Source organism: Macaca thibetana, chromosome 19 (assembly GCF_024542745.1).
Source record: "Macaca thibetana thibetana isolate TM-01 chromosome 19, ASM2454274v1, whole genome shotgun sequence".
Lineage (NCBI taxonomy): Eukaryota > Metazoa > Chordata > Mammalia > Primates > Cercopithecidae > Macaca > Macaca thibetana.
Genome location: NC_065596.1, coordinates 31445499 through 31472484, shown reverse-complemented (window position 1 = coordinate 31472484; position 26986 = coordinate 31445499). Strand labels below are relative to the sequence as shown.

The 26986-nt window shown below is 50.6% G+C and overlaps 2 protein-coding genes across 6 annotated transcripts; both read right to left on the bottom strand.

The window, feature by feature from the left end:
* Positions 1-7117: 7117 nt before the first annotated feature.
* LOC126943132 (kallikrein-2) lies at positions 7118-14212 on the bottom strand. Of its 4 annotated transcripts, none has more exons than XM_050771564.1 (5): positions 14132-14212; positions 12673-12918; positions 10896-11182; positions 10646-10782; positions 7118-9289 (listed from the first exon to the last, which is right to left on the bottom strand). In XM_050771564.1, exons 2-5 carry the CDS (start codon positions 12825-12827, stop codon positions 9107-9109), a joined length of 762 nt encoding a protein of 253 aa, XP_050627521.1. In that variant the 5' UTR covers positions 12828-12918; positions 14132-14212; the 3' UTR covers positions 7118-9106. The 4 variants fall into 4 exon arrangements, with proteins under 4 accessions (XP_050627521.1, XP_050627522.1, XP_050627520.1 ...); XM_050771565.1 differs by having other exon boundaries at positions 10609-10782; positions 12759-12918; XM_050771563.1 differs by having other exon boundaries at positions 12759-12918.
* A 4614-nt stretch (positions 14213-18826) lies between these two features.
* Positions 18827-24656, bottom strand: LOC126943121 (prostate-specific antigen). Of its 2 annotated transcripts, XM_050771543.1 has the most exons (5): positions 24574-24656; positions 23194-23353; positions 21335-21621; positions 21054-21190; positions 18827-19675 (listed from the first exon to the last, which is right to left on the bottom strand). In XM_050771543.1, the coding sequence occupies exons 1-5, from the start codon at positions 24617-24619 to the stop codon at positions 19520-19522; spliced, it is 786 nt and encodes a 261-aa protein (XP_050627500.1). In that variant the 5' UTR covers positions 24620-24656; the 3' UTR covers positions 18827-19519. The 2 variants fall into 2 exon arrangements, with proteins under 2 accessions (XP_050627500.1, XP_050627499.1); XM_050771542.1 differs by lacking the exons at positions 23194-23353; positions 24574-24656 and having other exon boundaries at positions 21335-22274.
* Between the last annotated feature and the right edge of the window lie 2330 nt (positions 24657-26986).

Sequence of the window (26986 nt, the reverse complement as noted above, 5' to 3'; positions counted from 1 at the left end):
CTTCCAGTGCAGGGATGTCCTGGGGCACCCTCAGTGGGTGCTCACTGCTGCTCACTGCATCACCAGGTGAGTGGGAACCTGGGGTCTGGGCAGGGGTGTCTGTGCCCCACAGGGATAACAGTTGGGCATTTCCCCTCAGATGAGGCTGGGGACAGAGGGAGACAGGGAAGGTTCTGTTTCAGGTTGCATGAACAGGCACTGGGGACCACCTTCCCCTGGGGGCTGCCTCGGTCTCTCACCATATCTCTGTCCATCTGGTCTCTCTGTGTCTCTTGGTATATGGCTCTGCTGTGTCTCTGTGTGGCTGTGTTTTGGTCCTTTATCTCCCTCTCTCTTCTCTGTCTCCCTGCCTCTGTGTCTCCCCATCTCTGTTTTTCTCTGCATCTCTCTTGGCCATCTGTCACTGGGTGTCTCCGTCCCCATCTCTCTGCCCATCTCTCTCTCTCTTTCTTGAGCCTCTGTCTCACCTCTCCCCCCCCACCCCACCTGCCCATTGCCATCCTGAGCCTCTGCAGGAGGGAATAGAGGATCCCTGAGAATAGAGACTTTTTCCTATGTGGCCACACTTCCCAGTGCCCTGCAGTACCTACATACGTGAAAACCATTCACATATGCTTTTCCCACAATTTCTTCAGAAATCTCTGGTTTTCTTGGGTTTGTTTTGTTTTGTTTTGTTTTGTTTTGTTTTTCTGAGACGGAGTCTCGCTCTGTCGCCCAGGCTGGAGTGCAGTGGCCGGATCTCAGCTCACTGCAAGCTCCGCCTCCTGGGTTCACGCCATTCTCCTGCCTCAGCCTCCCGAGTAGCTGGGACTACAAGCGCCCGCCACCTCGCCCGGCTAGTTTTTTGTATTTTTTTTTAGTAGAGACGGGGTTTCACCGTGTTAGCCAGGATGGTCTCGATCTCCTGACCTCGTGATCCGCCCGTCTCGGCCTCCCAAAGTGCTGGGATTACAGGCTTGAGCCACCGCGCCCGGCCAGGGTTTGTTTTGTTTGCTTTTTTGTTTTGTTTTTGAGATGGAGTCTTGCTCTGTCACCCAGGCTGGAGTGCAGTGGTGCGATCTCGGCTCACTGCAACCTCTGCCTCCCAGGTTCAAACGATTCTCCTGCCTCAGCCTCCCGAGTACCTGGGATTACAGGCACGTGCCACCACACCCAGCTAATGTTTTTGTTTGTTTGTTTGTTTTTGTTTTTTGTTCTTTAGTAGAGACGGGGTTTCACCATCTCAGCCAAGATGGTCTCGATCTCCCGACCTCGTGATCCGCCTGCCTCAGCCTCCCAAAATGCTGGGAATACAGGAGTGAGCCACTCTGCCTGGCCTCTGTTATTTTTATTTTATTTTTATTTATTTTTTTTTTTGAGACGGAGTCTCGCTCTGTCGCCCAGGCTGGAGTGTAGTGGCCGGATCTCAGCTCACTGCAAGCTCCGCCTCCCGGGTTCGGGCCATTCTCCTGTCTCAGCCTCCTGAGTAGCTGGGACTACAGGCGCCCGCCACCTCGCCCGGCTAGTTTTTTGTATTTTTTAGTAGAGACGGGGTTTCACCGTGTTAGCCAGGATGGTCTCGATCTCCTGACCTAGTGATCCACCCGTCTCGGCCTCCCAAAACGCTGGGAATACAGGAGTGAGCCACTCTGCCTGGCCTCTGTTATTTTTAAAGTACTCTCCTCTCTTTAGGTTTTACAGCTGCAGCCTGTTTTTCCAGAACTTCTCGCTTCATCTCCTACCCCACATGCGATAGGTTCCTCCTGAGAGAGGAGAGACAGAGACAGAGAGAGAGAGAGAGAGAGAAGGGAAGTGAAGGACCAGAGGGCACAATTCCCTTTGTGATTGGAGATGGAGACAGGTTCACTGGATACAGATTTAGACAGAGGGTTGCACTGATATGTCAGAGACCTCAAAATAGACTTGTCCATTCAATATGTATGGTAGAATTATTGGCCTCAGAATCTGGAGCTCTAAGCCAAACTCAGCATGCTAGGGAAGGACACATATGTGACCACACAAGGTCATGGCCATACATACAGGCACAAGATGGTTTCCAGGCTTAGATACATATACAGTGTGCCTTAAGCAGAAATTCATGTGCACGTACATGTGGCTTATATAATAACAGCCCAAGTGATCACATGTGCATATAAATATGGACAGGCGTGGGTGTAAGCACACACACACACACATACACATTCATAGACACAGATTTGGACATAAGAGCTCAAACCTAAATTCATAACCTCCAGTGTGGCTCTGGGTGTGCAAGGTCACATGGGTACACACTTGCACACAGCGTCTGGACGTACAAGGTTGGGTGCTTAATAAGATTACAAAGGGAAGAGACAGGGATACACACTCAGGGTCCCAGACACTGATTCACAGATATGAGTATGGTGGTTACACCCAGAGTCTGACCACCTGCATTCAAAAATATCAGCTTTGAGACTTTGAGAAAATTCTTTGATCTCACTGTGCCTCCATTTCATCTGCAAATTGGAGGTTGCTGTAAAGGTTAGATGGGTGGAAGATACACAGCATATAGTAAATGCTTAATAAATATTAGCATAAATAAATTTAATGTAAGATATAGGGATTTAGGCCGGGCGCGGTGGCTCAAGCCTGTAATCCCAGCACTTTGGGAGGCCGAGACGGGAGGATCACGAGGTCAGGAGATCGAGACCATCCTGGCTAACACGGTGAAACCCCGTCTCTACTAAAAAAAAATACAAAAAACTAGCCGGACGTGGTGGCTGGGCGCCTGTAGTCCCAGCTACTGGGGAGGCTGAGGCAGAAGAATGGCGTGAACCCGGGAGGTGGAGCTTGCAGTGAGCCGAGATCACACCACTGCACTCCAGCCTGGGCGACAGAGCGAGACTCTGTCTCAACAACAACAACAAAAAAAAGATATAGGGATTTAGGAACACGTATGTGTGGATATTCAGATTTGAGAGACAAATATGGCCCAAGTCATTCAGACATAATCACAGGACCGGATATGAGAGTCAAGGTCAACCCTGCGATTCATGCACAAGCCAGTGTGTGGTGGTTCAAAGTTACAGGCACAGACCCAGAGGCCAGGCATTCGGATATGGACCCAGTAGAGCAGATTGAGACATTTGAGACATTTAAAGAGACATTGTCTCTTTAAAAAATAAAAGCCAAAGGCTGGGCAGGTTTGCTAGCACCCCCTTATAAGACTGAGGATTCTGGAACTCAGGATCCTCTGCAGTGGCACAAACCACTTTGAGCACAAAATCCACCAATCCGCCTGGACTGCTCTGGTCACCCTATAGGACTCGGGCAAGGTGAACCCATATGTACATGAACCTCACGCTGCCGGCTGTGCCAAGTAAATCAAGTCCTTTGTCTCTGACCAGGTTCTGGTGTGCTCTGCCAATACTTTTTGGTTTTAAGTTAGTAAAATGTCAGCCCCTCAGAGTTCTTGACAAACACGTGGGCACTGAGGTTGCACCTGGGCAGCTGGATAGAGATAGGAGGGGATTCAGCTGGGTGTATCCACATGACAAAGGAAGGACCGGGGCTGGGTGTAACCACTGGTCCCTCCTTTGCGGGGAGTGTAAACTAGGGTGAAGCCGAACCTTCCTGGGCCCACCTGAATCTCTCCAGATACAAATTCATCCCAACTGCTGCGCAAAAACCTTCCTTTCACCACCCTTGTCTTTTCCCCTCCCCAACACGTTCCTCCTCTTGGTTTTCATATCTCACATCTCCAGATGATCTGTTGTTCCCTCAGACACTAGGACAGACCCTTGGGTGCACCACAGCCCATCAGACGCTAGCCACATCCCACCTAGCCCCTACATCTTCTCCAGCCCCAAAGACTCACCCGTAACCACACCCTCTATCTGGCCCCACTCCCAGCCTCCCACTCTGAATCCCAGCTTCCAGTCCAACCTCCCATGGACCCAGAGAGCAACTCAAGCCTAAAGCAAACCTAAGAAAATAAATAATAAAAATTATGGCAGAAATGGGTGAAATTTAAAACAAGTAACCTATAGAGAAAATCAACTAAAACAACTGTTTATTGTAAAAGATCGATAACATTGGTAATTCTCTAGCCAGGATGACAAAGACCAAAAAAACAGAAGATACATGTTAGAAAGATCAGAAGTGATAGCAGATGCATCATCCCTGAGACACTCAGAGGACAGTCATTGATAATAAAGCCTTGCCGGTTGAAAACGAACTGCTGCTGGTTGCCTTTATTCACAGATTTTGAGGTGGAAACAAAAAATTTACCAGGTCAGTGACTGCATATGAGGTACCAGGAGATGTGTTATTTGCTCAAGCTATGAAGCCACATGAACAGCTGTAATGAAATGCACTCCTGGTTATACTTAGGATAACCCTCTGTCATCCCTGAAGATCTCTCTGTTTTCAGCATGGGCCAAATAGGTGAACTGGATGTGAATGTAGTGGGAACCACCAACCCTGCGTCCTTCAGTCATTGACAGTGTCACCAACCTCCGTAATCCCTGTAGAAATGCAGTCTTGCTTTTGGTTTATGATTTCCCTAGGTGGGGGTAAGTCCTGGTGACTTCCACCTGGACTTGTCTGGTGTAACATCCCTTATCCACAGGTCTGGAAACCCATGTGGAAATTCTGTCACTTCCTCAGCATGCCTGTCCCAGTTATGCATTATTCTGTAACTGATGAAATACCCAAAGGGTAGGGTCAGGGACCCACGGGACCCACTGTGAGATGGGCCTCGGCCACAACTGCTGACCACCAGGCACTACACTGATTGTTGGACTACAGTCGTGTTTTGGGTCTCTTGTAATTAGTGTCAGTTAAGAACTAGGGTCCAATAATCACCAAAACATCTGAAAACTGACTCAAGTTTATGAATTGAACGATGGGCCAGGATTCTTTGCTTTTATGATTCAAATTATACTTCTCTTCACTGGACCCAATAAGTCTTCTGATTACATAGAAATAATTTAGTCTTTTCCTACCTATTTCTCTTCCAGGAACACCGTGATCAATTAGCCAGCACCACAGGTCTCTGAAGTCAGACTATCATGATTACTGTGTTGACTGTGCTGTCCATTGCAATAACCATGCCCACATTTTGGTGAAATTAGCATCACTTGGCCCCAACCATCTTGGTATCCAAGTATCCTCACTGAATTGAGATTTCCTGCTTCAGTGTCAGCCATTCCCACATAATTTCTGACCTACACAGATGAGGGATCATACAGCTCTTCAAGGATGCTGGTACTCCCCTCACAAATTCATTTCTCCTGTTGTAGTGAAAAGTGCGCCCTCTGGAGCCTCCCAGGGTTGGTGTGCAGGTCATAATGATGAATGTATGATCAAGTTCCCATCACCCAAAGCCTTTAAATCCCTCGTGCCCTGTACACCAGGGCAGGTCTAGCACTTCTTCATTTAGTGTATGCCGTCCATTCATGCAACCACCTCAGGACTCCTGGGTTCTCTGCCTGGTTGAGCTCCTGCATGCTGCCTCCTTGGGGAGGAGAGGGAGAGGACCCATGGGTCAATGGAATCTGTGCAGTTGTGACACATTAGGTGCTTAATAAACAGAAGCTGTGATGTTAACCACGAGGGGACGCTGTCTTCCTGTTTGCCTGTGTCTCTCTGTGTGTCTCCAGCTACCTTGTTTTTCCTCTTCCCAATTTTGTCACTGTCTATCTCAGATTCTATCTCCTCTGCTGTTTCTCCATCTCTGGTTTTCTCTTTGTGTTCTTGTGGCAGTTTCTTTTTTAAAGCCCCACCTCTGTCTTGGATGAAACATAATCCTCGTTCACTACACACACTATTCATTGGTATGAATATGCCATTTATTTTTCCATTATCCTATAGATAAACATTTGGGTGGTTTCTGGTTTGAGGATGCTATGAACTTTCTTGTATGAGGATTTTTATGAAAATATGAAGTGTTTCTAGGGGGTATATTTCTAAGATTGATACTGATAGGTCATGCATATATTCAGCTGCAACACATACTGCTAAATCATTTTCTAAAATGAGGATACCAACTTATACTCCCTTAAGCAATGTATGAGAATGTTGCATTGTCTAAAAAAGGCTATTGATACACACTGCCAAACTGTTGGAATGAATTTATATTCTAGTTCTACATTCTTTTCCTTCAATATTTCTAATATCCTTTCTCTCCAGGGCTTTGTCAATGACAATTCTAGTTTTCTTTTTTGTCTCGTAGCCTTTCCTTCTGTTGACTCAGTCACACTCTATGGATTCTATTGATCTGAGATTGTTCGGATATTTTAAATTCCATAAAACCTACCTTCAGTCTGGGCACGGTGGCTCATGCCTGTAATCAATCCCAGCACTTTGGGATGCCAAGGCAGGCAGATCACCTGAGGTCGGGAGTTCGAGACCAGTCTGACCAACATGGAGAAACCCCGTCTCTACTAAAACTGCAAAAATTAGCCAGGTGTGGTGGTGCACACCTGTAATCCCAGCTACTAGGGAGGCTGAGGCAGGAGAATCGCTTGAACTGGGAGGCAAGGGTTGCAGTGAGCCGAGATCGTGCCATTGCTCTCCAGCCTGGGTGACAAGAGCAAAACTCTGTCTCAAAAAAATAATAATAAATAAAAAATAAATAAATAAATAAATAACCTGCCTTCAGTGTTTAGTCATGAGTTTCCTCCTCTCCTATTTTTTTCTCTTCCTGAGTCTTTAGTGTCAGTATCTACACTTCCAGCACTCACATCATTCAGTATTTCTTTGACATTTTTCTTTCTCTGTCCTTCAATCTGGTCTAAAATGTCACTATTGCGTTCTTCACTTCTATCAGATTCTATTAATCCATTTTTTTTTTACTTTTTTCAACTATCATATTTTTCCTACCTAACATTTCCTACCTACTTTTTCTCATATTTTATGTATGTTAGCCTTGCTCAATATTCCTAGTATCTTCTCTTATCTTTCAGCATACTTATTAAGTTAACTTCTAATTCAATATAAATCAATCGGGTTTCTTTCAAATAGCTCATCATTGCAGAGATAATTCCATGGGCTATTCAATCACAAAACCAAACCAGTCCCACAGGTGCACTCATTATCCCCTGTCTTTCCCTGACCCCCTGTACATTACTAAATATCCATTTACAATTACACAGTATAAGGTCAGAAAACAAGATTCAATTTTATTTGCTGCCTCAGTATATCTGTAACCAGGAGTGCCACAAAATCTCCTACTCTTGCCAGACATGTCCCACACCCACTGGAAAAGGCTCCCACCTGGCTACTTCCTCCATCAGCTGAGTCAGCTGCATCCACAAGGTTGTCAGTCTAATGAGTCTCACTACCTGCCAGTCTCAAAACTTAGTAACGCAAGACCATGACACTCCCCCATGGAAATCAGAGTTCACCCCACCCTCTTGTTACTCTAAAGCCTGCCTCTCACAGTCCTTGCTTCTTCATGCCAATCCTGAGCGCATCCCCCATGTCATCCTGCATGGTGTGCAGTGTCCTCTTGCTCTAGGCTGTGAATCTCTGTGGCTAAGAAACTGTTGATCTCATATCTCCAGTGCTATGTGTGGGGTGTTCAACCATCTTCATAACCCCAGGGTGGGAATTCCTCCCTCACCGATGGTGTGAAAAGAAGGCAAATAAAACAATGATTGAATGCTCTTTGAGTTCAGTGTCATTCCTCTATTTTCCCCTATTTCTGGATTCTTCTTTGTAGGGATAGCTCCATAGATCACCTGATCACAAGACCACACCAAATCCCCAGGGGGGGTTCCTTATCCTCTCCCTTTTCCTCACCCCCTCCACAGTAAAAGGTTAACGCAGCAGCCCTGCAGTGCTCAAAACCTGTACATTCCAAGTAAAGGGCTCATCCTTGAATAACTCCTGGGAGATGATATTTGATTCCTTGGACTGTTCTGCCCAAGTGCCTTGGTATACTTGGGGCCTTGGGCCATGCCAGACGCTTCATGCTAAAAATGGGATTTGTGATGCATGCCTGTTTTTGTACATCTGGGACTCTGGGCCGTGCTGTATCTGTTTGAACTCTAGGGAACCTCAGGTCTGAGGACTTAAGGTCAGTTATTCAAGTACTCCATACTCATCCTACAGACCCCCGGTAAAAACCTTGGACACTAAGGATCAGGTGAGCTTCCTTAGTTGGGATTACTTCATACATATTATCATGTATCCTTGCAGGGAGAATTATGTGCTGTCCCTAAGACTCTACTTGGAGAGAATAACTGTCAGATATGCCCTCCATCCAAAGGGAAAGGCCCCCACCTGGCCAGTTCCTTTATCAGCTGGATCAGCTACACTCCACAAGGTCCTCAGCCTAATAGCTTTGACTTCCTGACAGTCTGAAAACTTAGTAAAGCCAAGTTGCTCATCTTCGTAACTGCAAGTTTTCCTCTGTTTTCTCCACACTGTAATCTATACGTCTGTTTTGTTTGCTGATTTCAATAGGTATCCTATCGATGTAACAAACCATAATAAACCACGGCATGATGCCTCTTTATTTCTGGAAGTCCTGCTAGGAAATCATGAAATCTGATGGTGGCTGGGGGACCTGAACACACCTCCTGTAATTAATCAGCTTCCAGTTTCTCCCCTTAGTCCCTCCTTCAACAACACAGGAGGACCCTCCCCTTCTTTCTGCTCACGGTCTTCTCTAGGCTTCCCAGTGCTCCCAGGACAGAGTGGGTTACGTTTTCAGTGTCATCCTTGCTGTGCGCGTGCCTCATACGTTGTGCCTCCAGCTTATGTTCAGTGATCTGTAGAGAGTGTCCACCTTGTGTCACTGTCCGCTCTTCCAGGGTGGGCCCCACCCCTCCCGTCTCTGTACCCCACAGACAACACGGTCACCCGTGTCCTTGTGTGTGTCCTCACTGAAACTGAGTGAGAAGTCTCCAGACACAGCCAGTGTTCCAAAGGAGAGGATGAAATTGCACGAATCTCAGAAACACTGGCCTACACCTGTGTCTGCCCATTCCTTTTCCTAGCGGCCCTGGAATCCACACCAGAGAGCACAGGTCAGTAGGACTCAGGAGGCTCAAGCTTTGGCCAGGTGACTTCCAAGCTTCAGGTGTCCAGCATCCAGAAAGGCCAAGTGATGCCAGAACGTGAGGTGGACTTAAATCTACTAGAGGTAGGGGTAGGACGGGGGCACTCGGGGGTTGGCTGCGATGGTGTCCTTGATCCACTTCCAGTAATGCACCACCTTGGTGTACACAGCAGGCTTTTCAGGCAGGGCACAAGGCTCAGGGCCCCATGACGTGATACCCTGAAGCACACCATTACAGACAAGGGGACCCCCAGAATCACCCTAAAGGTAAAGGGGGAGAAACACAGTGAGAAAGATTGGCCCCAATATATGCCTAGGCAACTCCATCCCTCAGAACTGTGCAGGTAGATGACTGAGAGCAATTCCCCAGCTCTCAGGGACAGAGAGAAATGTCTCCAGAACCCACTCCCACAAGAGTATGGGCAGGGAGTCCAACAGAGGGAACAAGGCTCCAGTCCTGGCCTATGGGGAAGGGACTTCAGGATCCAGCTCCTGCACAGTGGGCAGGGTCCAGGAGGACAGTCCCTGCAGACAGGTCAGTGGGAGGAGGAGCAGGAGCATCTGCAGGTGCATCACAGGGTCCACCTCTCCAGGACTACTCTCTGACTAGATGTCCCCTCTCCAGGGCATCCGGGAGCCACGGAAGGCCACAGGCAGGGCTGGCCATGGTCAGTTCAGTGATCACAATGACCCACTGGGGCCAGGTGGAGAATGGAGTGGAGGGGAGAGACTGAGGGCCAGGAGACTGAGGGAGGCTGGGTGAGGGCCCCGGTGGGGACAAGGCCTGGAGCCACCCCAGGTCATCCTCATCATCACTTCCCCAGCACCCCGGCTGCCCTCCCTCCCTGCAGTCTGATCCCACAGGGAGGCCAGCAGCAGCCTCTGGACACCTGAGCCAGGCCCTTTCCCGCTTCTGTCCAGCACCATCCCTAGCTCCTGACTCCTCTGAGGAAAAGCAGTGGCCTCCTGCGGCCCAGGGGAGGCCCTCCAGAAGGGGCCCTCTCTTCCCCGTGTGAGGCCATCTCACCCCTTATCTCTCACTCCGGCCATGCAGACCCCTCGCTGCTCCTCACACCCTCCAGGCCCCTCCTCCCAGGCCTGGGCAGGTGCTGCTCCCTCTGCTCCCCCAGGTGCCGCAGGGCTCTGCCTTCCCCTGCGGCAGGTGTTTGCTCACTCCTACCTTCTGCAGGATGTCCCCTCCCAGTCACACTCCCCACCCCTCCTCCCTGCCCCAGAGCCCGATCACTTCCTGACACCCTCCAGCATTTCCGCGTCGTGGTCCCCGTCCCTGCCCCTCACCAGCATGGGGGCTGCTCTCTGTTCAGCTGTCTGTTCACTGCTGCTTCCCAGGGCCTATGGCAATGCTGGTCACGCAGCAGGTGCCCAGTAAGCATGTGCTCAACACAGGAATGGGAGAATTATGCTGTGAGAATCACCTGTTGCGTTGAGGGAGTCAGGGAAGCGGGGAGGAGGGTGGCAGATGAGGCATGGGGAGGGGGCGTGGCTACAACTGGGGAGCAGGGGAGGCAGATGTCTGGTTGGTTTTCAGATCCCAGCCCAGAATTAGGGTCTCCACTCACCTTTCCCCTCCAGATGTTGGGAGTAAGGATGACTCACCCCACAAGTGTCTTTACCACCTGTCCAGAGCCCAGCACACAACATGAACGCTGTCACCTTCTCAGAGTAAGCCCCGGCACACATGTCATTGGACAGGAGATGGAGGTTCACACACTGAAGACTCTTTGGGCGCAGGACTACGGGTCAGAGCAAAAACTGAGCTGTGGCCGGACCCCACCTGGTTCTTTGGCCCCACTTCCCCAGACCCAGGCACCTGGGCTCCCAGCTACACCGTCTGGCCCAGGCGTACACTCCTTTGGTTGGATGCTGCCCCAGCCTGAGGCATAGCAGGTGGTCCCCAGTGCTGGCTCCTGGGTGGGCAGGCCCAGGACCTTCACAGCGTCTGTGATCTTGGCAGGCTCCGACAGGCGGAGCAGCATGAGCGCGTGGCTGGAGTCTTCATCCGGTCTAAGGCTTCGACGCTTCAGAAGGCTCATATTGTAGAGCGGGTGTGGGAAGCTGTGGCTGACAGGGGCCCTCTGGCCGGTGTCTTCAGGCTCAAACAGGTTGTGCCGACCCAGCCAGACCTGGCTATTCCTGGGGAGGAAGGGGGTGGATGCATGAGGAGAGAGAAAATGGGGAAAGGTAGATGGGGCAGGGGAGGATAAGGGAGACTCCAAAGGGGAGAAAAAGAAACAGTGAGAAAAACAGGGGTGGGGGAGACAAGTCGTGGTGAAATACAGACAGTGAATTAGAGAACAGGAGTGTGATTGTGTGAGAGGCAGACACAGAAACTGAGAGAAACGAAGTGGAAAAGAGAGAGCACAAAAAGGCAGAGGAATGACAAAAGCAGAGGGGAGAACAGTGAGAATTAGGATGGGCAAAGAAGAGACAGAGACAGTGAGAAACAGACACGGGCAGGAGGAAGGGAGAAGGAACAGAACCAGGAAGGGAGTGAGAGATGGACAAATGAGAAAAGGACACAGGAAGTCAGAGAGAGCAGGAGAAACAGCAGAGAGGAACCCAGAGGTGATACAGTGTAGGAGAGAAAAAGGAGGGAGGCCACGGAGGCACCTGAGGGGTGTGGGGTAGCAGGGGGAGGAGGAGAGGCATGAGGGAGGCTCACCTGAAGCTGGGGCTCAGGGCCGCATCCTCCCTTCTTTCTCCAGCTCCTTTCCCCTTCTTTCGCTTTTGTTTTTGTTTGTTTTTGTTGTTGTTGTTTGTTTTTTTCTGAGATGGACTCTTGCTCTGTCACCAGCTGGAGTGCAGTGGCACGATCTCGGCTCACTGCAACCTCTGCCTCCCAGGTTCAAGCGATTCTCTTGCCTCAGCCTCCCTAGTAACTGGGATTGCAGGCATGCACCACCACGCCTGGCTACTTTTTGTATTTTTAGTAGAGATGGGGTTTCGCCATGTTGGCCAGGCTGGTCTCGAACTCCTGACCTCAGGTGATCCACCCATCTTGGCCTATCAAAGTGCTGGGATTACAGGTGTGGGCCACTGTGCCCAGCCACCTTCCCCCTCCTTTCTTGTTTCTCCTTCTCCTTCCTCCCTCCTCAATTGCGCACCCAGCTGCAGCTGAAACCAGCCTTTCCTGTGTCTCCCCAGGATGGAAGGATGTCCTGGAGAGAGTGCTGTGCAGTGACAGGCACCCCCCCTCACACACACACACACACTGAGCTTAAAGCCCTTCCTTTTTCGGGGTGCTCCCCACCCACTGTCACAGGCCCATCTGGGTGTATTCAGTAGTGATGAGGAAGGGCTGAGGCAGAGACCCAGGAGAAAGACAGGCAAAGAGATGGAGGGTGAGACACAAGGTGACAGAGATGGCTGCAGAGAGATCCAGAGACACACAGAGATGGGGGAGACACCAAGACAGGGAGACAGAAAAAAGAGAGGGAGATAGAGACCAAAACACATACAGACACAACCATACAGACACAACCAGAGCCAGATACCAAGAGACACGGTGAGATCAGACACAGAGAGACACAGGCAGCCATGGGGAGGGTGGTCCAGCCCCAGCCCTGCCTCCCAGTGCAACCTGGGCCAGGACTTTCCCTCTCTCCTTTAGTCTGAAGTCTCACCTAAGAAGTGACCCTGGGGGAAGTATCCAGCTGTTATTCCTGTGGGACACAGACATTCCCTCCCCAGATTCCAGGATCCTACTTACTTCTTTAGACAATGGGCAGCTGTGAGCACCCACTGGGGGAGCACCAGGACACCCCCACAGTGTGCCCATCCATGACTGTACACAGCCGCCTGCCAGGGTTGGGAATGCTTCTCGCACTCCCAGCCTCCCACAATCCGAGACTGGATGAGGGGCCCGGCACCTGCAGAGGGGGTGCTGGGTCAGGGGGATCAGACTCAGAAGAATTGGATAGGGGAGGGAGCTGAGCTGTGGGTTTGAAGAGATATGGGGGCAGAGGACCAGGACTGGGAGTCCAGGACACAAGCAAGGGGTCCTGGGAGGGCTGGGAATTCTGTAGCTATTCCCTGCGTTGGCAGGTTGGTGGCTGGACCAGGTGGGGAGACTTCACGCTCTGAGAGCAGAGCTGACCTGAGATCAGAGTAGGGGACATGGGACAGCATCTGGAGCAGGCATCGGGTTGGGGGTTGGGTCATTTGGAGTGATTTGGGGTCTTACACTGGGAGAAGGGAAACTGTGGTGGAAGCCGTGGGTTCTAAGAGAATAAGGGGTTCCAGAAACCAGGGATAAGTGCCCAGTGGAGAGGTTTAGTTGCTGGGAGAGGAAGGTTTGGGACGGTTTACCATGTCCAAGGTTAAGCAAACCGTTCTGTCTGGGTTGTTTCTCGCTTTGTTTTGTTTTGTTTTTGAGGTTTTGAAAAGGGTGCAGATTTAGGGCATCAGAGAACTGGCCGTTGTGGTTGGGGATGTGGTTGGGGGTGCTCGTATTTTTCCCATGGAAAAGGCTGGCCATTGAATGAAGAGCCTGGGGCAAAGAGTCAGGGAAGGAGCAGTTTTCAGAGCCCCAGTGCCAGACTGGGGGTGGGGGCAGCATTTGTTGTCTTAGGCCAGATAGCCTTGGGGGAAGAAGGAAGTGTCCGGTGGAATCCGGTGGAATCTCCGTTTCCTGGGACAAGGCTGGGAAGCCAGGTGTCAAGGGCCAGGGCACAGGGTTGAATGCTCACAGCTGAACGGGACAAGTCAGCAGACTGTGGTAGGACTGAGGGGCTCAGGAGGCGGCCCGATGATAGGGTCCAAGGAACCAATGGCATGGAGAGAGGTCCTTGAAAGGTTTTGAGCCCCATAAAGAGAAACACAGAGATGCCCGGAACTTGCTCTTTAGTAAAGCGGCTGGGAGCAGGGATTTGGCTGGGCAATGGGGAGAAAGGTCTGAGGTAAGTGGGAGGGAGCGGGGACCTAGTGTGGGCATGAGGACTACTGCCGTGTGGAGGAGTCAGGGGCACATTGTCTGGGATGAACTGTGGGCTGAAGGGACGAGGCCGGGGCGCTGGGTGGGAGGGAAAGGGCTTCAGCATAAGAGTCAGAACCCGCCCCCTTTCCTTTATCCGTCCATCTCACCAGTGCACCCCACAGACAAGGCGATGAAGAGAACCAGGACCCACATGTTGACACAGATGTCCACAGCCAGGCGGTGAGCTTGGGGCTGGGGAGACTCCCTGTAAAGCCCTATAAAGGGCTTTATTCTCCAGGACCCCGCCCCAGCCCTGCAGGCACCTAGATGCTGATCAAGGCCCTTCCTATGAGGCTGGAGGCTGGACAACGCCCTCCCATACCCAGAGCTGTGGAAGGGGAGGGACAGCCAGCACTTGCTGTTCCACACAATACTAGATAAGTCTGGAGGCATTCCCAGGGTGTGAGGCCAGATTGGGCAGGGCCTATGGATCATGGAGACATAACCTAGGGGACAAAGCCAGAGAAGGCAGGCTCAGGATGAAAAGCAACAGGGGTTGGGATAATCACTGATTCTTTTTTAAAAAAAAAAAGAGATTCTGAGACAGAGTCTCACTCTGTTGCCCAGGCTGGAGTGCAGTGGCTTGATCACAGTTCACTGTAGCCTTGAACTCCCAGACTCAACCGATTCTCCTGTCTCAGCCTCCAGGATAGCTGAGACCACAAGCATGCATCACCACATCCAGCTAATCTTTAATCTTTTGTAAAGAGAGAGTGTGGCTATGTTGCCTAGGTTGGTCTCCAACTCCTGGGCTCAAGCGATCCTCCCACTTTGGCCTCCCAAAGTGATGGGATTACAGGCGTGAGCCACCACGGCCAGCCCCGATCATTGATTTTCAATACAAAGTCTCATGTGCCTAAGTCCCAAGTACTTCCTTTGCACCCCAAGACCTAATATGCCCTGAAATATCAGAACCATGGGATTGTGAGACCTTCTGGTCCCTATACCAGTCTAGGTCCAGAAGCTGGAGCTCCAACTCACCATGTTCCTGAAATAGAAGCTTCGGCATTCAGTGCTCTCTGATTCTTGCACTTCCACACTCAGAAAATAGTTCCCCACATATATTTCTCCTCTCATCATAAAACCTTGTGATACCATTGGAGATTGGATTCTCCAATCCAGAAATACGAGTCTCCCAGGCCAAGTTCTCTATTATTTCGAAATCTAATGTCCACTAAACAATATGGGGTTCCAGTGGCTCCTCACCCCTCATTCTCCACACCTGTGCACTCTATTTGTACAACGGGGATTCCTGTTGACCTGCCCTCCTAGGTCAGAATTGTCCTCATGCAAAATCCAATGCCTGCTTCTCACTGAAATGTCTAGCTATCAGGAGCCAGGTTTATACACTCCAAGATTAAGTTGCAAGCCAGGCACAGTGAATGGCTCATGCCAGCAATCCCAGTGCTCTGGGAGGCCAAGGCTGAAGAGTCACTTGAAGTCAGAAGTTCAAGATTAGCCAGGGCAACAAAGTGAGACCCTATCTCTAACAAAAAAATTTTTTTAATTAGCCAGGTTTGGTGGCAAGCACCTGTAGCCCCATCTACTCAGGAGGCTGAAGCAGGAGGATCCCTTAAGTCCAGGAGGTCAAGGGTGGTTCTGTGAGCTATGATCACACCATTGCACTCCAGCCTGAGTGCCAGAGCAAAAGACCCAGACTATGTCTAAAAAAAAAAAAAAAAAAAAAAAAAGAATTTGGGTGGAATTGAAAAAATCTCATTTTGGTGTCTCAGAAAAGAATCAAGAATAAGAGTCCTGGTGTTAATTCTTGTTATAAGAGTCCACTGTTAACTCTACAAGATTTCTTAGATTTTGGAAAACAGAAAATGTGATTTCATCCGTTCAATAAAGCCAGAGCAGCTTACACTGATCCAGACCCAGCTGTGGTAAGAGAATTGCTTGAACCGGGGAGGCAGAGGTTGCAGTGAGTGATATCACACCATTGCACACCAGCCTGGGAGACAGAGGGAGGCTCCATCTCAAAAATTAAAAAAATAATAATAAATAAATAAATAAATAAGGAGACCATTTTACACTCCCTCAGGCGATGTATGACAATAGGGTATTATCTAGAAAACGCTACAGGTGCACACTACCAAGCTGTTGGGATGAATTTATATTCTAGGTTCCACCTTCTTTCCTTCCAATATTTCTGCCATCCTTTCTCTCTAGGACTTTTAACAGTTAAGCTTTGCCAATGAAATTTCTAACTGTCTTCTAGCTTCTTGGCTTTTCCATCTTCCTCTTCAATGGCATGGTATGTATCCTTTGATCTGAGGTCTTTCAAATATTTTAAAATCCATCAGACATGTCTCTACTAATTTACTCTCATACTTCCTCCTTTCCTATTGCTTTCTCCTCCTGAGACTTTAATGTCATTGACTGTACTTCTAGCACTCACGTGGTTTAGCAGTTCCTTAAAATTTTTCTGTCTCTGTCCTTCAATCTGGTCTAAAAAGTCCCTATTATGTTCTTCACCTCTTTTCCATTCTGCTACTCATGCCTGATTTTTTTTTTTTTTTTTTTTTTTTTTTTACTTTTTTCAACTATTATACTTTTCCTACCTAATATTTCACCTTGGTCCTATTTTATATATTGTCTCATTCAATGTACCTAATGTCTTCTCTAATCTCTTTTAGTATGCTAATTAGATTAACTTGTAGTTAAATACAACAGCAATTGGATTTGTAAAAACAATTCCTATGCAACCATAAAAAAGAATGAGATCAGGTCCTTTGCAGGAACATGGATGAAGCTGGAAGCCATTATCCTCAGCAAACTAACACAGGAACAGAAAACCAAACACCGCATGTTCTCACTTATAAGTGGGAGCTGAACAATGAGAACACATGGGCACAGGGAGGGGAACAACACACACTGAGGCCTGTTGTGGGAGTAGGGGAGAGGGAGAGTGTCAGGAAAAACAGCTAATGCATGCTGGGCTTAATACCGGTGATGGGTTGATAGGTGCACCATGGTACACGTTTACCTACGTAACAAAGCTGCACATCCTGCACGTGTAGCCCGGAACTTAAAAATAAAATAAAATAAAATAAAATGTAAAATAAAATAAAAAACAGTCCCATGTCACAGGAAGAGCTCCAAGGCCCCCTGGATCACAAGCCCAAACCAGACCTGAAGAAAATTTCCTCCTCCCCTCCTTTCCCTCACCCCCTGTGCAGAATCAAATATAGCTTCATACTGAAGCAGTATAAAGTCAGAAAATAAGATTCCATTTTATTTGCTGCCTCATTACTTGTAACTGAAAGGATCTCCAAGGTATATCCCCCACCCCCACAATGGGAAAGGCCCCCACCTGGCTACTTCCTTTATCAGTCGGGGCAGCCGCCCTCCACAAGGTCCTCACTCTGATGGGTTTTATTCCCTGCCAGCTTGAAAAATTTGTAACAAGGGAGGGAGGTGAGCGAGTCTGCGGACGCTGTATCCCCTCTTCCACTTACCGCTGCAGCCAATAAAGGCCGTTCCTACCATTAAAAAAAAAAAAAAAGGCCGGGCGCGGTGGCTCAAGCCTGTAATCCCAGCACTTTGGGAGGCGGAGGCGGGCGGATCACAAGGTCAGGAGATCGAGACCATCCTGGCTAACACGGTGAAACCCCATCTCTACTAAAAAATACAAAAAAAAACTAGCCGGGCGAGGTGGCGGGCGCCTGTAGTCCCAGCTACTCGGGAGGCTGAGGCAGGAGAATGGCGTGAACCCGGGAGGCGGAGCTTGCAGTGAGCCAAGATCGCACCACTGCACTCCAGCCTGGGGGACAGAGCAAGACTCCGTCTCAAAAAAAAAAAAAAAAAAAAAAGAAAAATTTGTAACAAGACCATCACATTCCCCCACGGGAACCAGAGTTCACCCTGCCCTCTTGTTACAACAAAGTCCACCTCCCACAGTCCTTGCTTCTTCAAGCCAATCCTGAGTGAAATTCCCGTGTCATCCTGCCTGGTGTACAGTGTCCTCCTGCCCTAGGCTGTGAAGCTCTGTGGCTAAGAAACTCTTGTCAATCTATCTCCAGTGCTATGTGTTAGGTGTTCAGACATCTTCATAACCTCAGGGTGGGAATTCCTCACACCAATGACGTGAAGAGAAGACAAATAAGCCAATCACTGTATCCCCTTTGAGTTCCGTGTGCTTCCTTGACTTTCCCCTATTTCTGAATTCCTCCTTCTTGGGATAGCCCCATGGTCCACTTGACAACAAGACAGAACCAGATCCCCAGGCAGTTTCCTCATCTTCTCCCTTTCCTCACTCCCCATACAGTAAAAGGTTGACTCAGAAGCCCTGCACTGCTCAAAGCCTGAACCTTCCAAGTACAGGGCTCACCCTTGGATAACTCCTGGGAGATGACATTTAATAGCTTGGAATATTCGGCCCAAGTGCTTTGGTATACCTGGGGCCTCAGGTCGTGCCAGATGATTCATGCTAACCATGTGATTCATGATGAATGCCTGTTCTTATACATCTGAGGCTCTGGGCCATGCTGTATCTGTATGAACTCTGGGGAACCTCAGGTCTGAGAAGTTAAGGTCAGCTATTCCAGTACTCCGTGCCTATCCTACAGACCCCCAATAAAAACTCTGGACACTAAGGCTCGGGTGAGCTTCCTTAGTTGGAAATACTTCATACACACGGTCACACATCACTTCTGTGTGTTTTAGGTGCTGTCCACAACACCCCACTAGGAGAAAACAACTGAAACTTTTTCCCTGTTTTCTCCACACCCCCACCTAGATGCCTGTTTCCTTTGCTGATTTCAGTGTGTCTCCTGTCAATATAACAAACCAGAATAAACCACAGTATAACAGCTCTTTATTTCTGTGAGTTCTACTAGGAAATCATCAAATCTGAGGGTTGTCTGGGGGACCTTGACACACCTCTCCCCATGGTGAATCAGCTTCCAGGGAGTCCAGTCCCTCTCCTTACTTCATCCCCATCCCATGCCACAGGAAGACCCTCCCTCCTCAGTTCGCAGCCTTCTCTAGGCTTCCCAGTGCCTCCAAGACAGAGTGGATTATGTTTTCAGCTCCATCCTTGCTGTGAGTGTCTGGTGCGTTGCGCCTCCAGCATCTGCTCAGTGCTTCATGGACAGCATCCAGCACGTGTCACTGTCTACTCTCTCAGTGTGGACCCCACCCCTCCTTCATCTCTGTACCCCACAAACAACACAGACACCCCCATCCTATCTGGGTCCTCAAAGAAACTGAGTGAGATGTCTCCAGGCATGACCAGTGTCCCCCAGGACACGGAGAGGACAAAATTACACCCATTTAAGAAACACTCTGGTCTACACCTGTGTCTGCTGATTTCTTTTCCTAGCAACCCTGGACCCCACACCTGAGGACAAAGGTCAATAGAACTGGGGAGGCTTGAGCCTTGGCCCGGTCATTTCCAAGGTTCCAAGTGCCTGGTGTCTAGAATAGCCAAATGATGCCAGAACTTGAGGTGGATTTTTTTTTTCGCTACAAGTAGGGAGTTGATGGGGTGCTCAGGGGTTTGCCATGATGGTGTCCTGGATCCACTTCCGGTAACGCACCACCTTGGTGTACAGGGAAGGCCTTCGGGGTAGGGCACATGGTTGACTGCCCCATGACGTGATACCTTGAAGCACACCGTCACAGACCAGTGGGCCCCCAGAATCACCCTAAGGGTAAAAGTGGGGAGAGAGTGAGATAGGTCAGCCCCAGTTTCTGCCTGGGCAATCCTGTCTTTCAGACCCGGACAGGCACATAACAGATAGCAGCTCCCAGCTTTGGGAAAAGAGAGAAAGGTCTCCAGAGCCGACTCCCAGGAGAAGGTGGGCAGGGATTCCAATAGAGGGGACAGGGGCTCCAATCCTGGCCGATGGGGAAGGAACTTCAGGGTCCAGCTCCTGTGCAGGGGGGAGGATCCAGGAGGACAGTCCTTGCAGACAGGTCAGCGGGACAAGAGCCAAGAGCAACTGCAGGATGCCGCCCCCGTGGCTCATCACAGAGGCCACCTCTCCAGGACTACTCTCTGACTAGACACCTCCTCTCCAGGCCACTGGGGAGCCATGGAGGGCTGTGAGCAGGGCTGGCATGGTCAGTTCAGTGATCAGAATGACCCACTGGGGCCAGGTGGAAAATGGAGCGGAGGGGAAAGACTAAGGGCCAGGAGCCTGTGAGGGGGGCTGCGTGAGGGCCCAGGTGGGGACAAGGCCTGGAACCACCCTCAGGTCAGCCCCATCATCACTCTGCCCACAGCCCTGCCACCCTTCCTCCTTGCAGTCTGATCCCATAGGGAGGCCAGCAGCAGCCTCTGGACACCTGAGCCAGGCCCTTTCCCGCTTCTGTCCAGCACCATCCCTAGCTCCTGACTCCTCAGAGGAAAAGCATGTCCTTCTGCGGCCCAGGGGAGGCCCTGCAAGAGGGGTCCTTTCTTCCCTGTGCGAGGCCATCTCACCCCCGTCCCTGATCCCTCACTCCAGCCACGCAGCCCCCTCGCTGCTCCTCACGCCCACCAGGGCCCTCCTCCCAGACCTGAGCAGGTGCTGCTCCCTCTGCTGCCCCAGGTGCTGCATGGCTCCCCCATCCCCTGCGGCAGGTGTTTGCTCACTCCCATCTTCTGCAGGACGTCCCCTCCCAGTCGTACTCCCTACCCCTTCTCCCTGCCCCAGAACCCTTTCACCTCCTGACATCCTCCAGCATTTCTGCGTTGTGGTCCCTGTTCCTGCCTGTGCCCCTGACTGGCACAGGGGCTGCAGAAGGGAGGGGCTGCTCACTGCTGCTTCCCAGGGTCTAGGGCAGTGCTGGGCGCATAGCAGGTGCCTAGTAACCGTGTGCTGAATGCAGGGACACATGGACTGTGCCGTAAGAATCACCTATTGCCTTGAGGGAGTCAAGGAAGGAGGAAGGAGGAAAGGAGATGAGGCACAGGGAGGGGGCGTGGCTACAGCTGGGGAACAGGGAAAGCTGATGCCCGGTTGGCTCCTGGACCCCAGCCCAGAATTAAGGTCCCCACTCACATTTCCCCTCAAGATCTTGGGAGTAGGGATGACTCACCGAGCAGGTGCTTTTGCCGCCCATCCAGCTTCCAGCACACAGCATGAACTTGGTCACCTTCTGAGAGTAAACTTGCGCACACACATCATTGGAAATAATATGGAGGTCCACACACTGAAGTTTCTTTGGAGTCAAGTCTACGGGCCAGGAAAAAACACTGTTGTGGGCCGTACCCCACCTGGTTCCTTGGCCCCTCCTCCCTCAGACTCAGAAGTCCTGTCCCCTCCTCCCTCAGACCCAGGTATCTGGGCTCCCAGCTGCACCATCTGGCCCTGGCATACGTTCCTCCGGTTTGATGCTGCCCCAGCCTGAGGCGTAGCACGTGGTCCCCAGCTCTGGCTCCCAGGTGGGCAGGTCCAGGACCTGCACAGCATCTGTGATCTCGGCAGGCTCTGACAGGCGGAGCAGCATGAGGTCGTGGCTGGAGTCATCACCTGGCCTGAGGTATCGATTCTTCAGGAGGCTCATGTTGTAGAGCGGGTGTGGGAAGCTGTGGCTGACCTGAAACACTTGGCCCGTGTCTTCAGGATAAAACGGGTTGTGCCGACCCAGCAAGATCACGCTGTTGCTGGGGAGGAAGCAAATGCAGGAATGAGGAGCGAGGATGATGGGGCAAGAGAGACGGGACAGAGGAGCAAGGGGGAGGCTCCAAAAGAGAGAAAGAAACTGCGAGAAAAACACGGGGTTGGGGAAGACACGGTGAGGGCCAAAAATACAGACAATGAGTTGGGAAACAGCAGTATGACAGGGTGAAAGGCAGATACAGAAACAGAGAAACCAAGGGAAAGAGACAGAATGTACAAGGACAGAGAGAATGAAAGGGCAGAGGGGAGAACAGTGAGAAACTAGGTGAGCCAAAAACATACAGGATGAGAAAGACAGAAACATAGAGAAACAGACATGGGCCAGAGAAAGAGAACAAAATGAGGCAGAAAGTGAGAAATAGACAAATGAGAAAGGGAACCAGGAAGTCAAGGAAGAATGAGAAATAAGTAGAGAGGAAGCCAGGGGTGATAGAGTGTGGGAGAGAAAAGGAGAGAGACTGGAGCTGAGTGGGCACCGCCGGGGAGGGGAGGCCTCAGAGTGGCTCTGCTGCTTTGGCATCGGTTTCCAAGTGGGTAGGTAGCCTCGCCTGCAGGCCCGATGCTGTATTCCCCGCCGCTTCCCTCCCCAGGGTCCTTTCCCCCAAACCCTGTTCTCCTTCCCCCTTCTCCTTCCTCCTCCCTCAATTGCCCATCCAAGCTCCAGCTGGAACTAGCCCTTCTCCGTGTCTTCCAAGAGTGGAGGGATGTCCTGGAGAAGGAATGGAGTGAGAGGGGCCTCCTCATACCCACACACACACAAGCGATAAAACCCTTCCTTTTCTTTTCTTTTCTTTCTTTTTTTCTTTTCTTTTGAGATGGAGTCTCACTCTGTCACCCAGGCTGGAGTGCAGTGACGCGGTCTCAGCTCACTGCAACCTCCACCACCCAGGTTCAAGCAATTCTCCTCCCTCAGCCTCCTGAGTAGCTGGGACTACAGGCTCGCGCCACCATGCCTGGCTACTTTTTTGTATTTTTAGTAGAGATGGGGTTTCACTATGTTGGCCAGGCTGGTCTCAAACTCCTGGCCTCAGGCGATCTACACGCCTCGAACTCCCAAACTGTTGGGATTACAGGTGTGAACCACCATGCCCAGCCAAAGCCCTTCCTTTTCTCAGGGTCCCCCCACGCCCACCCTGTGTGTGTGTTCACTAGGGAGAAGGCATAGGAGAGAGAGACGCAGAGAGAGCCTGGCAGAGAGATAGAGGGTGAGACACACTGGCTGGAGAGGGACCAGAGATGGACAGAGAGAGGGGGGGATATGGAGACTGAAGACAGAGAAGAGAGGGAGAGAGAGAACAAAATAGTCACACAGAGAGACACAACCCAAGCCAGATACCAAGGGACATAATGAAAGTGACACAGAGAGACATAGAGGGACACGGACATGGGGAGGGTGGTTCAGCCCCAGTCCTGCCTCCCCATGTGACCTGAACCAGAACCTTCCCTCTCTCCCCCAGTCCCAAGGCTGGCCTTAGAGGTTATCCTGGGGGAAATGCGCAGCTGTTATTCCTCTGGGACACAGACACCCCCTCCCCAGACCCCAGGCCTCTACTCACCTCCTGATGCAGTGGGCAGCTGTGAGGACCCACTGGGGGTGCACCAGAACACCCCCGCAGACTGCCCTGCCACGAGAGGCCACAAGCACCTGCCAGGGTTGGGAATGCTTCTCGCACTCCCAGCCTCCCACAATCCGAGACAGGATGAGGGGTGCAGCGCCTGCAGATGGGGAGCTAGATCAGGGGGATCAGGGTTCACAGGAGGAACTGGGGTACTCGGATAGGAGAGGGATCTAGGACGTGGGTTTGAAAAGACATGGGGGCAGAGAACCAGGGCTGGGAGTCCTGGGACATGGGCAGGGGGAGCTGGGAAAGGCTGGGAATTCTGTCACTCTTCCCTGGGTTTGCAGGTTAGTGGCTGGGGCTGGTGGGGAGGCTTCATGCTCTGAGAGCAGAGGTGACCCCAGGGATCAGGGTAGGAGACACAGGACAGCGTCCAGACAATATCTTGAGTCTGGGGATCGGGTCCTTGGTGGTGATTTGGGGTCTTGGACTGGGAGAAGGGAAACTTGGTACAAGTTGTGGATTCTGATGGGATAAGGGGTGCTAGGAACCGGGGATAAGTGCCTTATGGCAAGGTTCAGTTGCTGGAAGAGGAAGGTTTTGGAAAGTTTAGGAAGTCCCAGGTTGAGAAAACAGTTCTGGCCTGAGTGGTTTTTTTGGGTTTTTTTTCCGTTTCTGTTTTTGTTTTTAGGTTTTGAAAAGGATGCAGATTTAGGGAATCAGAGAGCCGGCCGTTGTGGCTGGGGATGCTCATGTTTTTCCTATGGAAAAGGTGGGCCACTGAATGAAGAGTCTGGAGCTAAGTCAGGGAATGAGGACTTCTCAGAGTCCCATTGCCGGACTGAGGGACCTGTTTGTTGTCTCCGGTCAGGTAGCCTGGCTAGGAAGAAGGACGTGTCTGGTTGGCATCTGGGTGTCCTAGGGCAAGATCGGGAGGCCAAGCATCAAAGTCTTTGGGATGGGGTTGAACACTCACAGCCGAATGGGAAAAGTCAGTAGACTGTGATGGGACTGAGGGGCTCAGGAGGCAGACCAGTGATAGGGTCCAAGGAACCAATGGCATCGAGAGAGGTCCTTGGAGGTTTTGAGCCCCACAAAGAGAAACACGGAGATGTCCACGAACTTCCCCTTTAGTAAAGCAGCTGGGAGCAGGGAGTTGGCTGGGCAATGGGGAGAAAGTTCTGAGTAAGTGGGAGGGAGCGGGGACCTGGTGTGGGAGTGAGGACAGTTCAATATGGAGGGGCTGGGGGTATAGGTTTGGAGTGGGACTGGGAGAGACAGAAAAGAGCCCAGCACCCTGTCTGGGCTGGGGTGCTGGGTGGGAGGGAAAGAGCCTCAGCTTGCTTCCTGCATCCCCCCAACCCTGGCCCCTCTCACCAATCCACGTCACGGACAGGGTGAGGAAGACAACCAGGACCCACATGGTGACACAGCTCTCCAGGTGCAGGCGGTGAGCTTGGGGCTGCGGAGCCTCCCCGAGGAGCCTTATAAAACCTTCATTCCCCAGGACTCCGCCCCTGCCCTCCCGGCACCCAGATGCTGACCAAGGCCCTCCCCATGCTGCTGGAAGCTGGACAACCCCCTCCCACACCCAGAGCTGTGGAAGGGGAGGGAGAACCAGCACTTGCTGTTCTGCAATTACTAGATCACCCTGGATGCACCAGGCCCCGTAGCTCATGGAGACTTGATCTAGGGGACAAAGGCAGAGGAGACAGGCCCGGGATGAAACAGAAACAGGGGATGGGTACAATCCCCGATTCTTCATACAAAGCCTCACATGCCTAGATCCTTTGCACTCCAAGACCCAATGTGCCCTAAAATACCAGCACCCAGGGGACTGTGAGACTCTCTGATCCCTGTACCACTCTGAGCCCAGAAACTAGAACTTTTATTTCTCATGCTCCTGAAATAGATGTCTTGGCATTCAGTACTCTCTTTTCCTTGCACTTCCAACCCAGAATCCAGTTCCACACATACATTGCTACTGTCATCATAAAAAGATCTTGTGGTCCACGGATACTCTAACCCAGAAATACGAGTCTCCCGAAGTTCCCTAGCATTTCAAAATCCAATGTCCGTCAAACAATGTGAAATTCCAGTAACCCCCCACTCCTTGTTCTCCAGACCTGTGCACTCTATCTGTGCAACAGAGATGCCTGCTGACCGGCCCTCCCAGGTCAGAATCACCCTCATGTAAAATCCAATGCCCCTTCTCCAATAAGATACTTAGCCTTCAGGAGCCAGTTTATGTACCTCAAGATTAAGTGACAGGTCAGGCATAGTGGCTCATACCTGTAATCCCAACACATTCCGAGGCCAAGGTAGAAGGATCGCTTGAAGCCAGGGGTTGAAGGCCAACCAGAGGAACAAGGCAAGATCCATTTCTACCAAAAAAAAAAAAAAAAATTTTTTTTTTTCTTTTTGAGACAGAGTGTCACTCTGTTGCCCAGGCTGGAGTGCAGTGGCACGATCTTGGCTCACTGCAACCTCTGCCTCCCAGGTTCAAGTGATTCGCCTGCCTCAGCCTCCTGAGTAGCTGGGATTACAGGTGTGTGCCAACACACCTGGTTAACTTTTGTATTTTTTTTTTCAGTAGAGACAGAGTTTCACCATGTTGGTCAGGCTGGTCTCGAACCCCTGACCTCGTGATCCACCCGCCTCGGCCTCCTATAGTGTTGAGATTACAGGCATGAGCCACCGCGCCTGGCCCAAAAAAACTTTTAAAATTACCTAGATATGGTGATGGACCACTGTAGTCTTAGCTATTGGGAGACTGAAGTAGGAGAATCTCTTAAGGCCAGGAGTTCAAGGCTCCAGTGAGCTGTGATCACGCCATTGAAATAGAGGGAGAACGAAACATTGATTAAAAAAAAAAATTAAGGTGGCATGCAAAATCACAACTTACAGTCTCAGAAGAGAATCGGGAACTCTTAAGAGCCCTGGTACCTCCGCTGCTAACTCCATAAGATTTCATTAATTTCCAAAAAGTTAGTTATTTCAGCTATTCAATAAAACCAGAGTAGCTCACCTGATCCAGCGCGAACTGTGACTCAAGAATTTGACAAAAGTGGCTGGGCGCGGTGGCTCACGCCTGTAATCCCAACACTTTGGGAGGCTGAGGCAGTGGATCACGAGGTCAGGAGTTCGAGACCAGCCTGGCAAATATTGGTGAAATCCCGTCTCTACTAAAAATACAAAAATTAGCCAAGTGCGGTGGTGCACACCTGTAATCTCAGCTACTCGGGAGGCTGACGCAGGAGAATCACTTGAACCCAGGAGGCAGAGGTTGCAGTGAGCCTCTCCCAGGTTGCAGTGAGTTTGCAGTGAGTCGAGATCGGCCACCATTGCACTCCAGCCTGGGCAATCAATAGAGTGAGACTCTGTCTCAAAAAAAAAAGAAGAAGAATTTGACAAAATCTTCCCCTGTTTCTAGCTGAGTGATCAGATAAACTCAAATACAGTGAGGGAGACAGAAGTGGATATAGATAATCACAACTTAAGACCATCTTACAGCTGGAGTGAAAGGATATACTCAGCCAGTGACCTGACCTCCTCACACATGAATTAAGGTTTCCCTGGATTCATCCTGGAAAGGAAGTTTGTCTCCACTCCAGTGAGAACCTCGTGGATCGAGTGTCCCTAAGCATATCCTCAACTCATCCTCAATCAAAACCTGACCCAACCCAATTTAACACAAACCAATCCAACTGCATCATACACAGCCCCGACCCCATCAACCCAATGCAACTTAACCTAACAAGCCAACCCTTATGTCTTCCCTCGTTGTTTG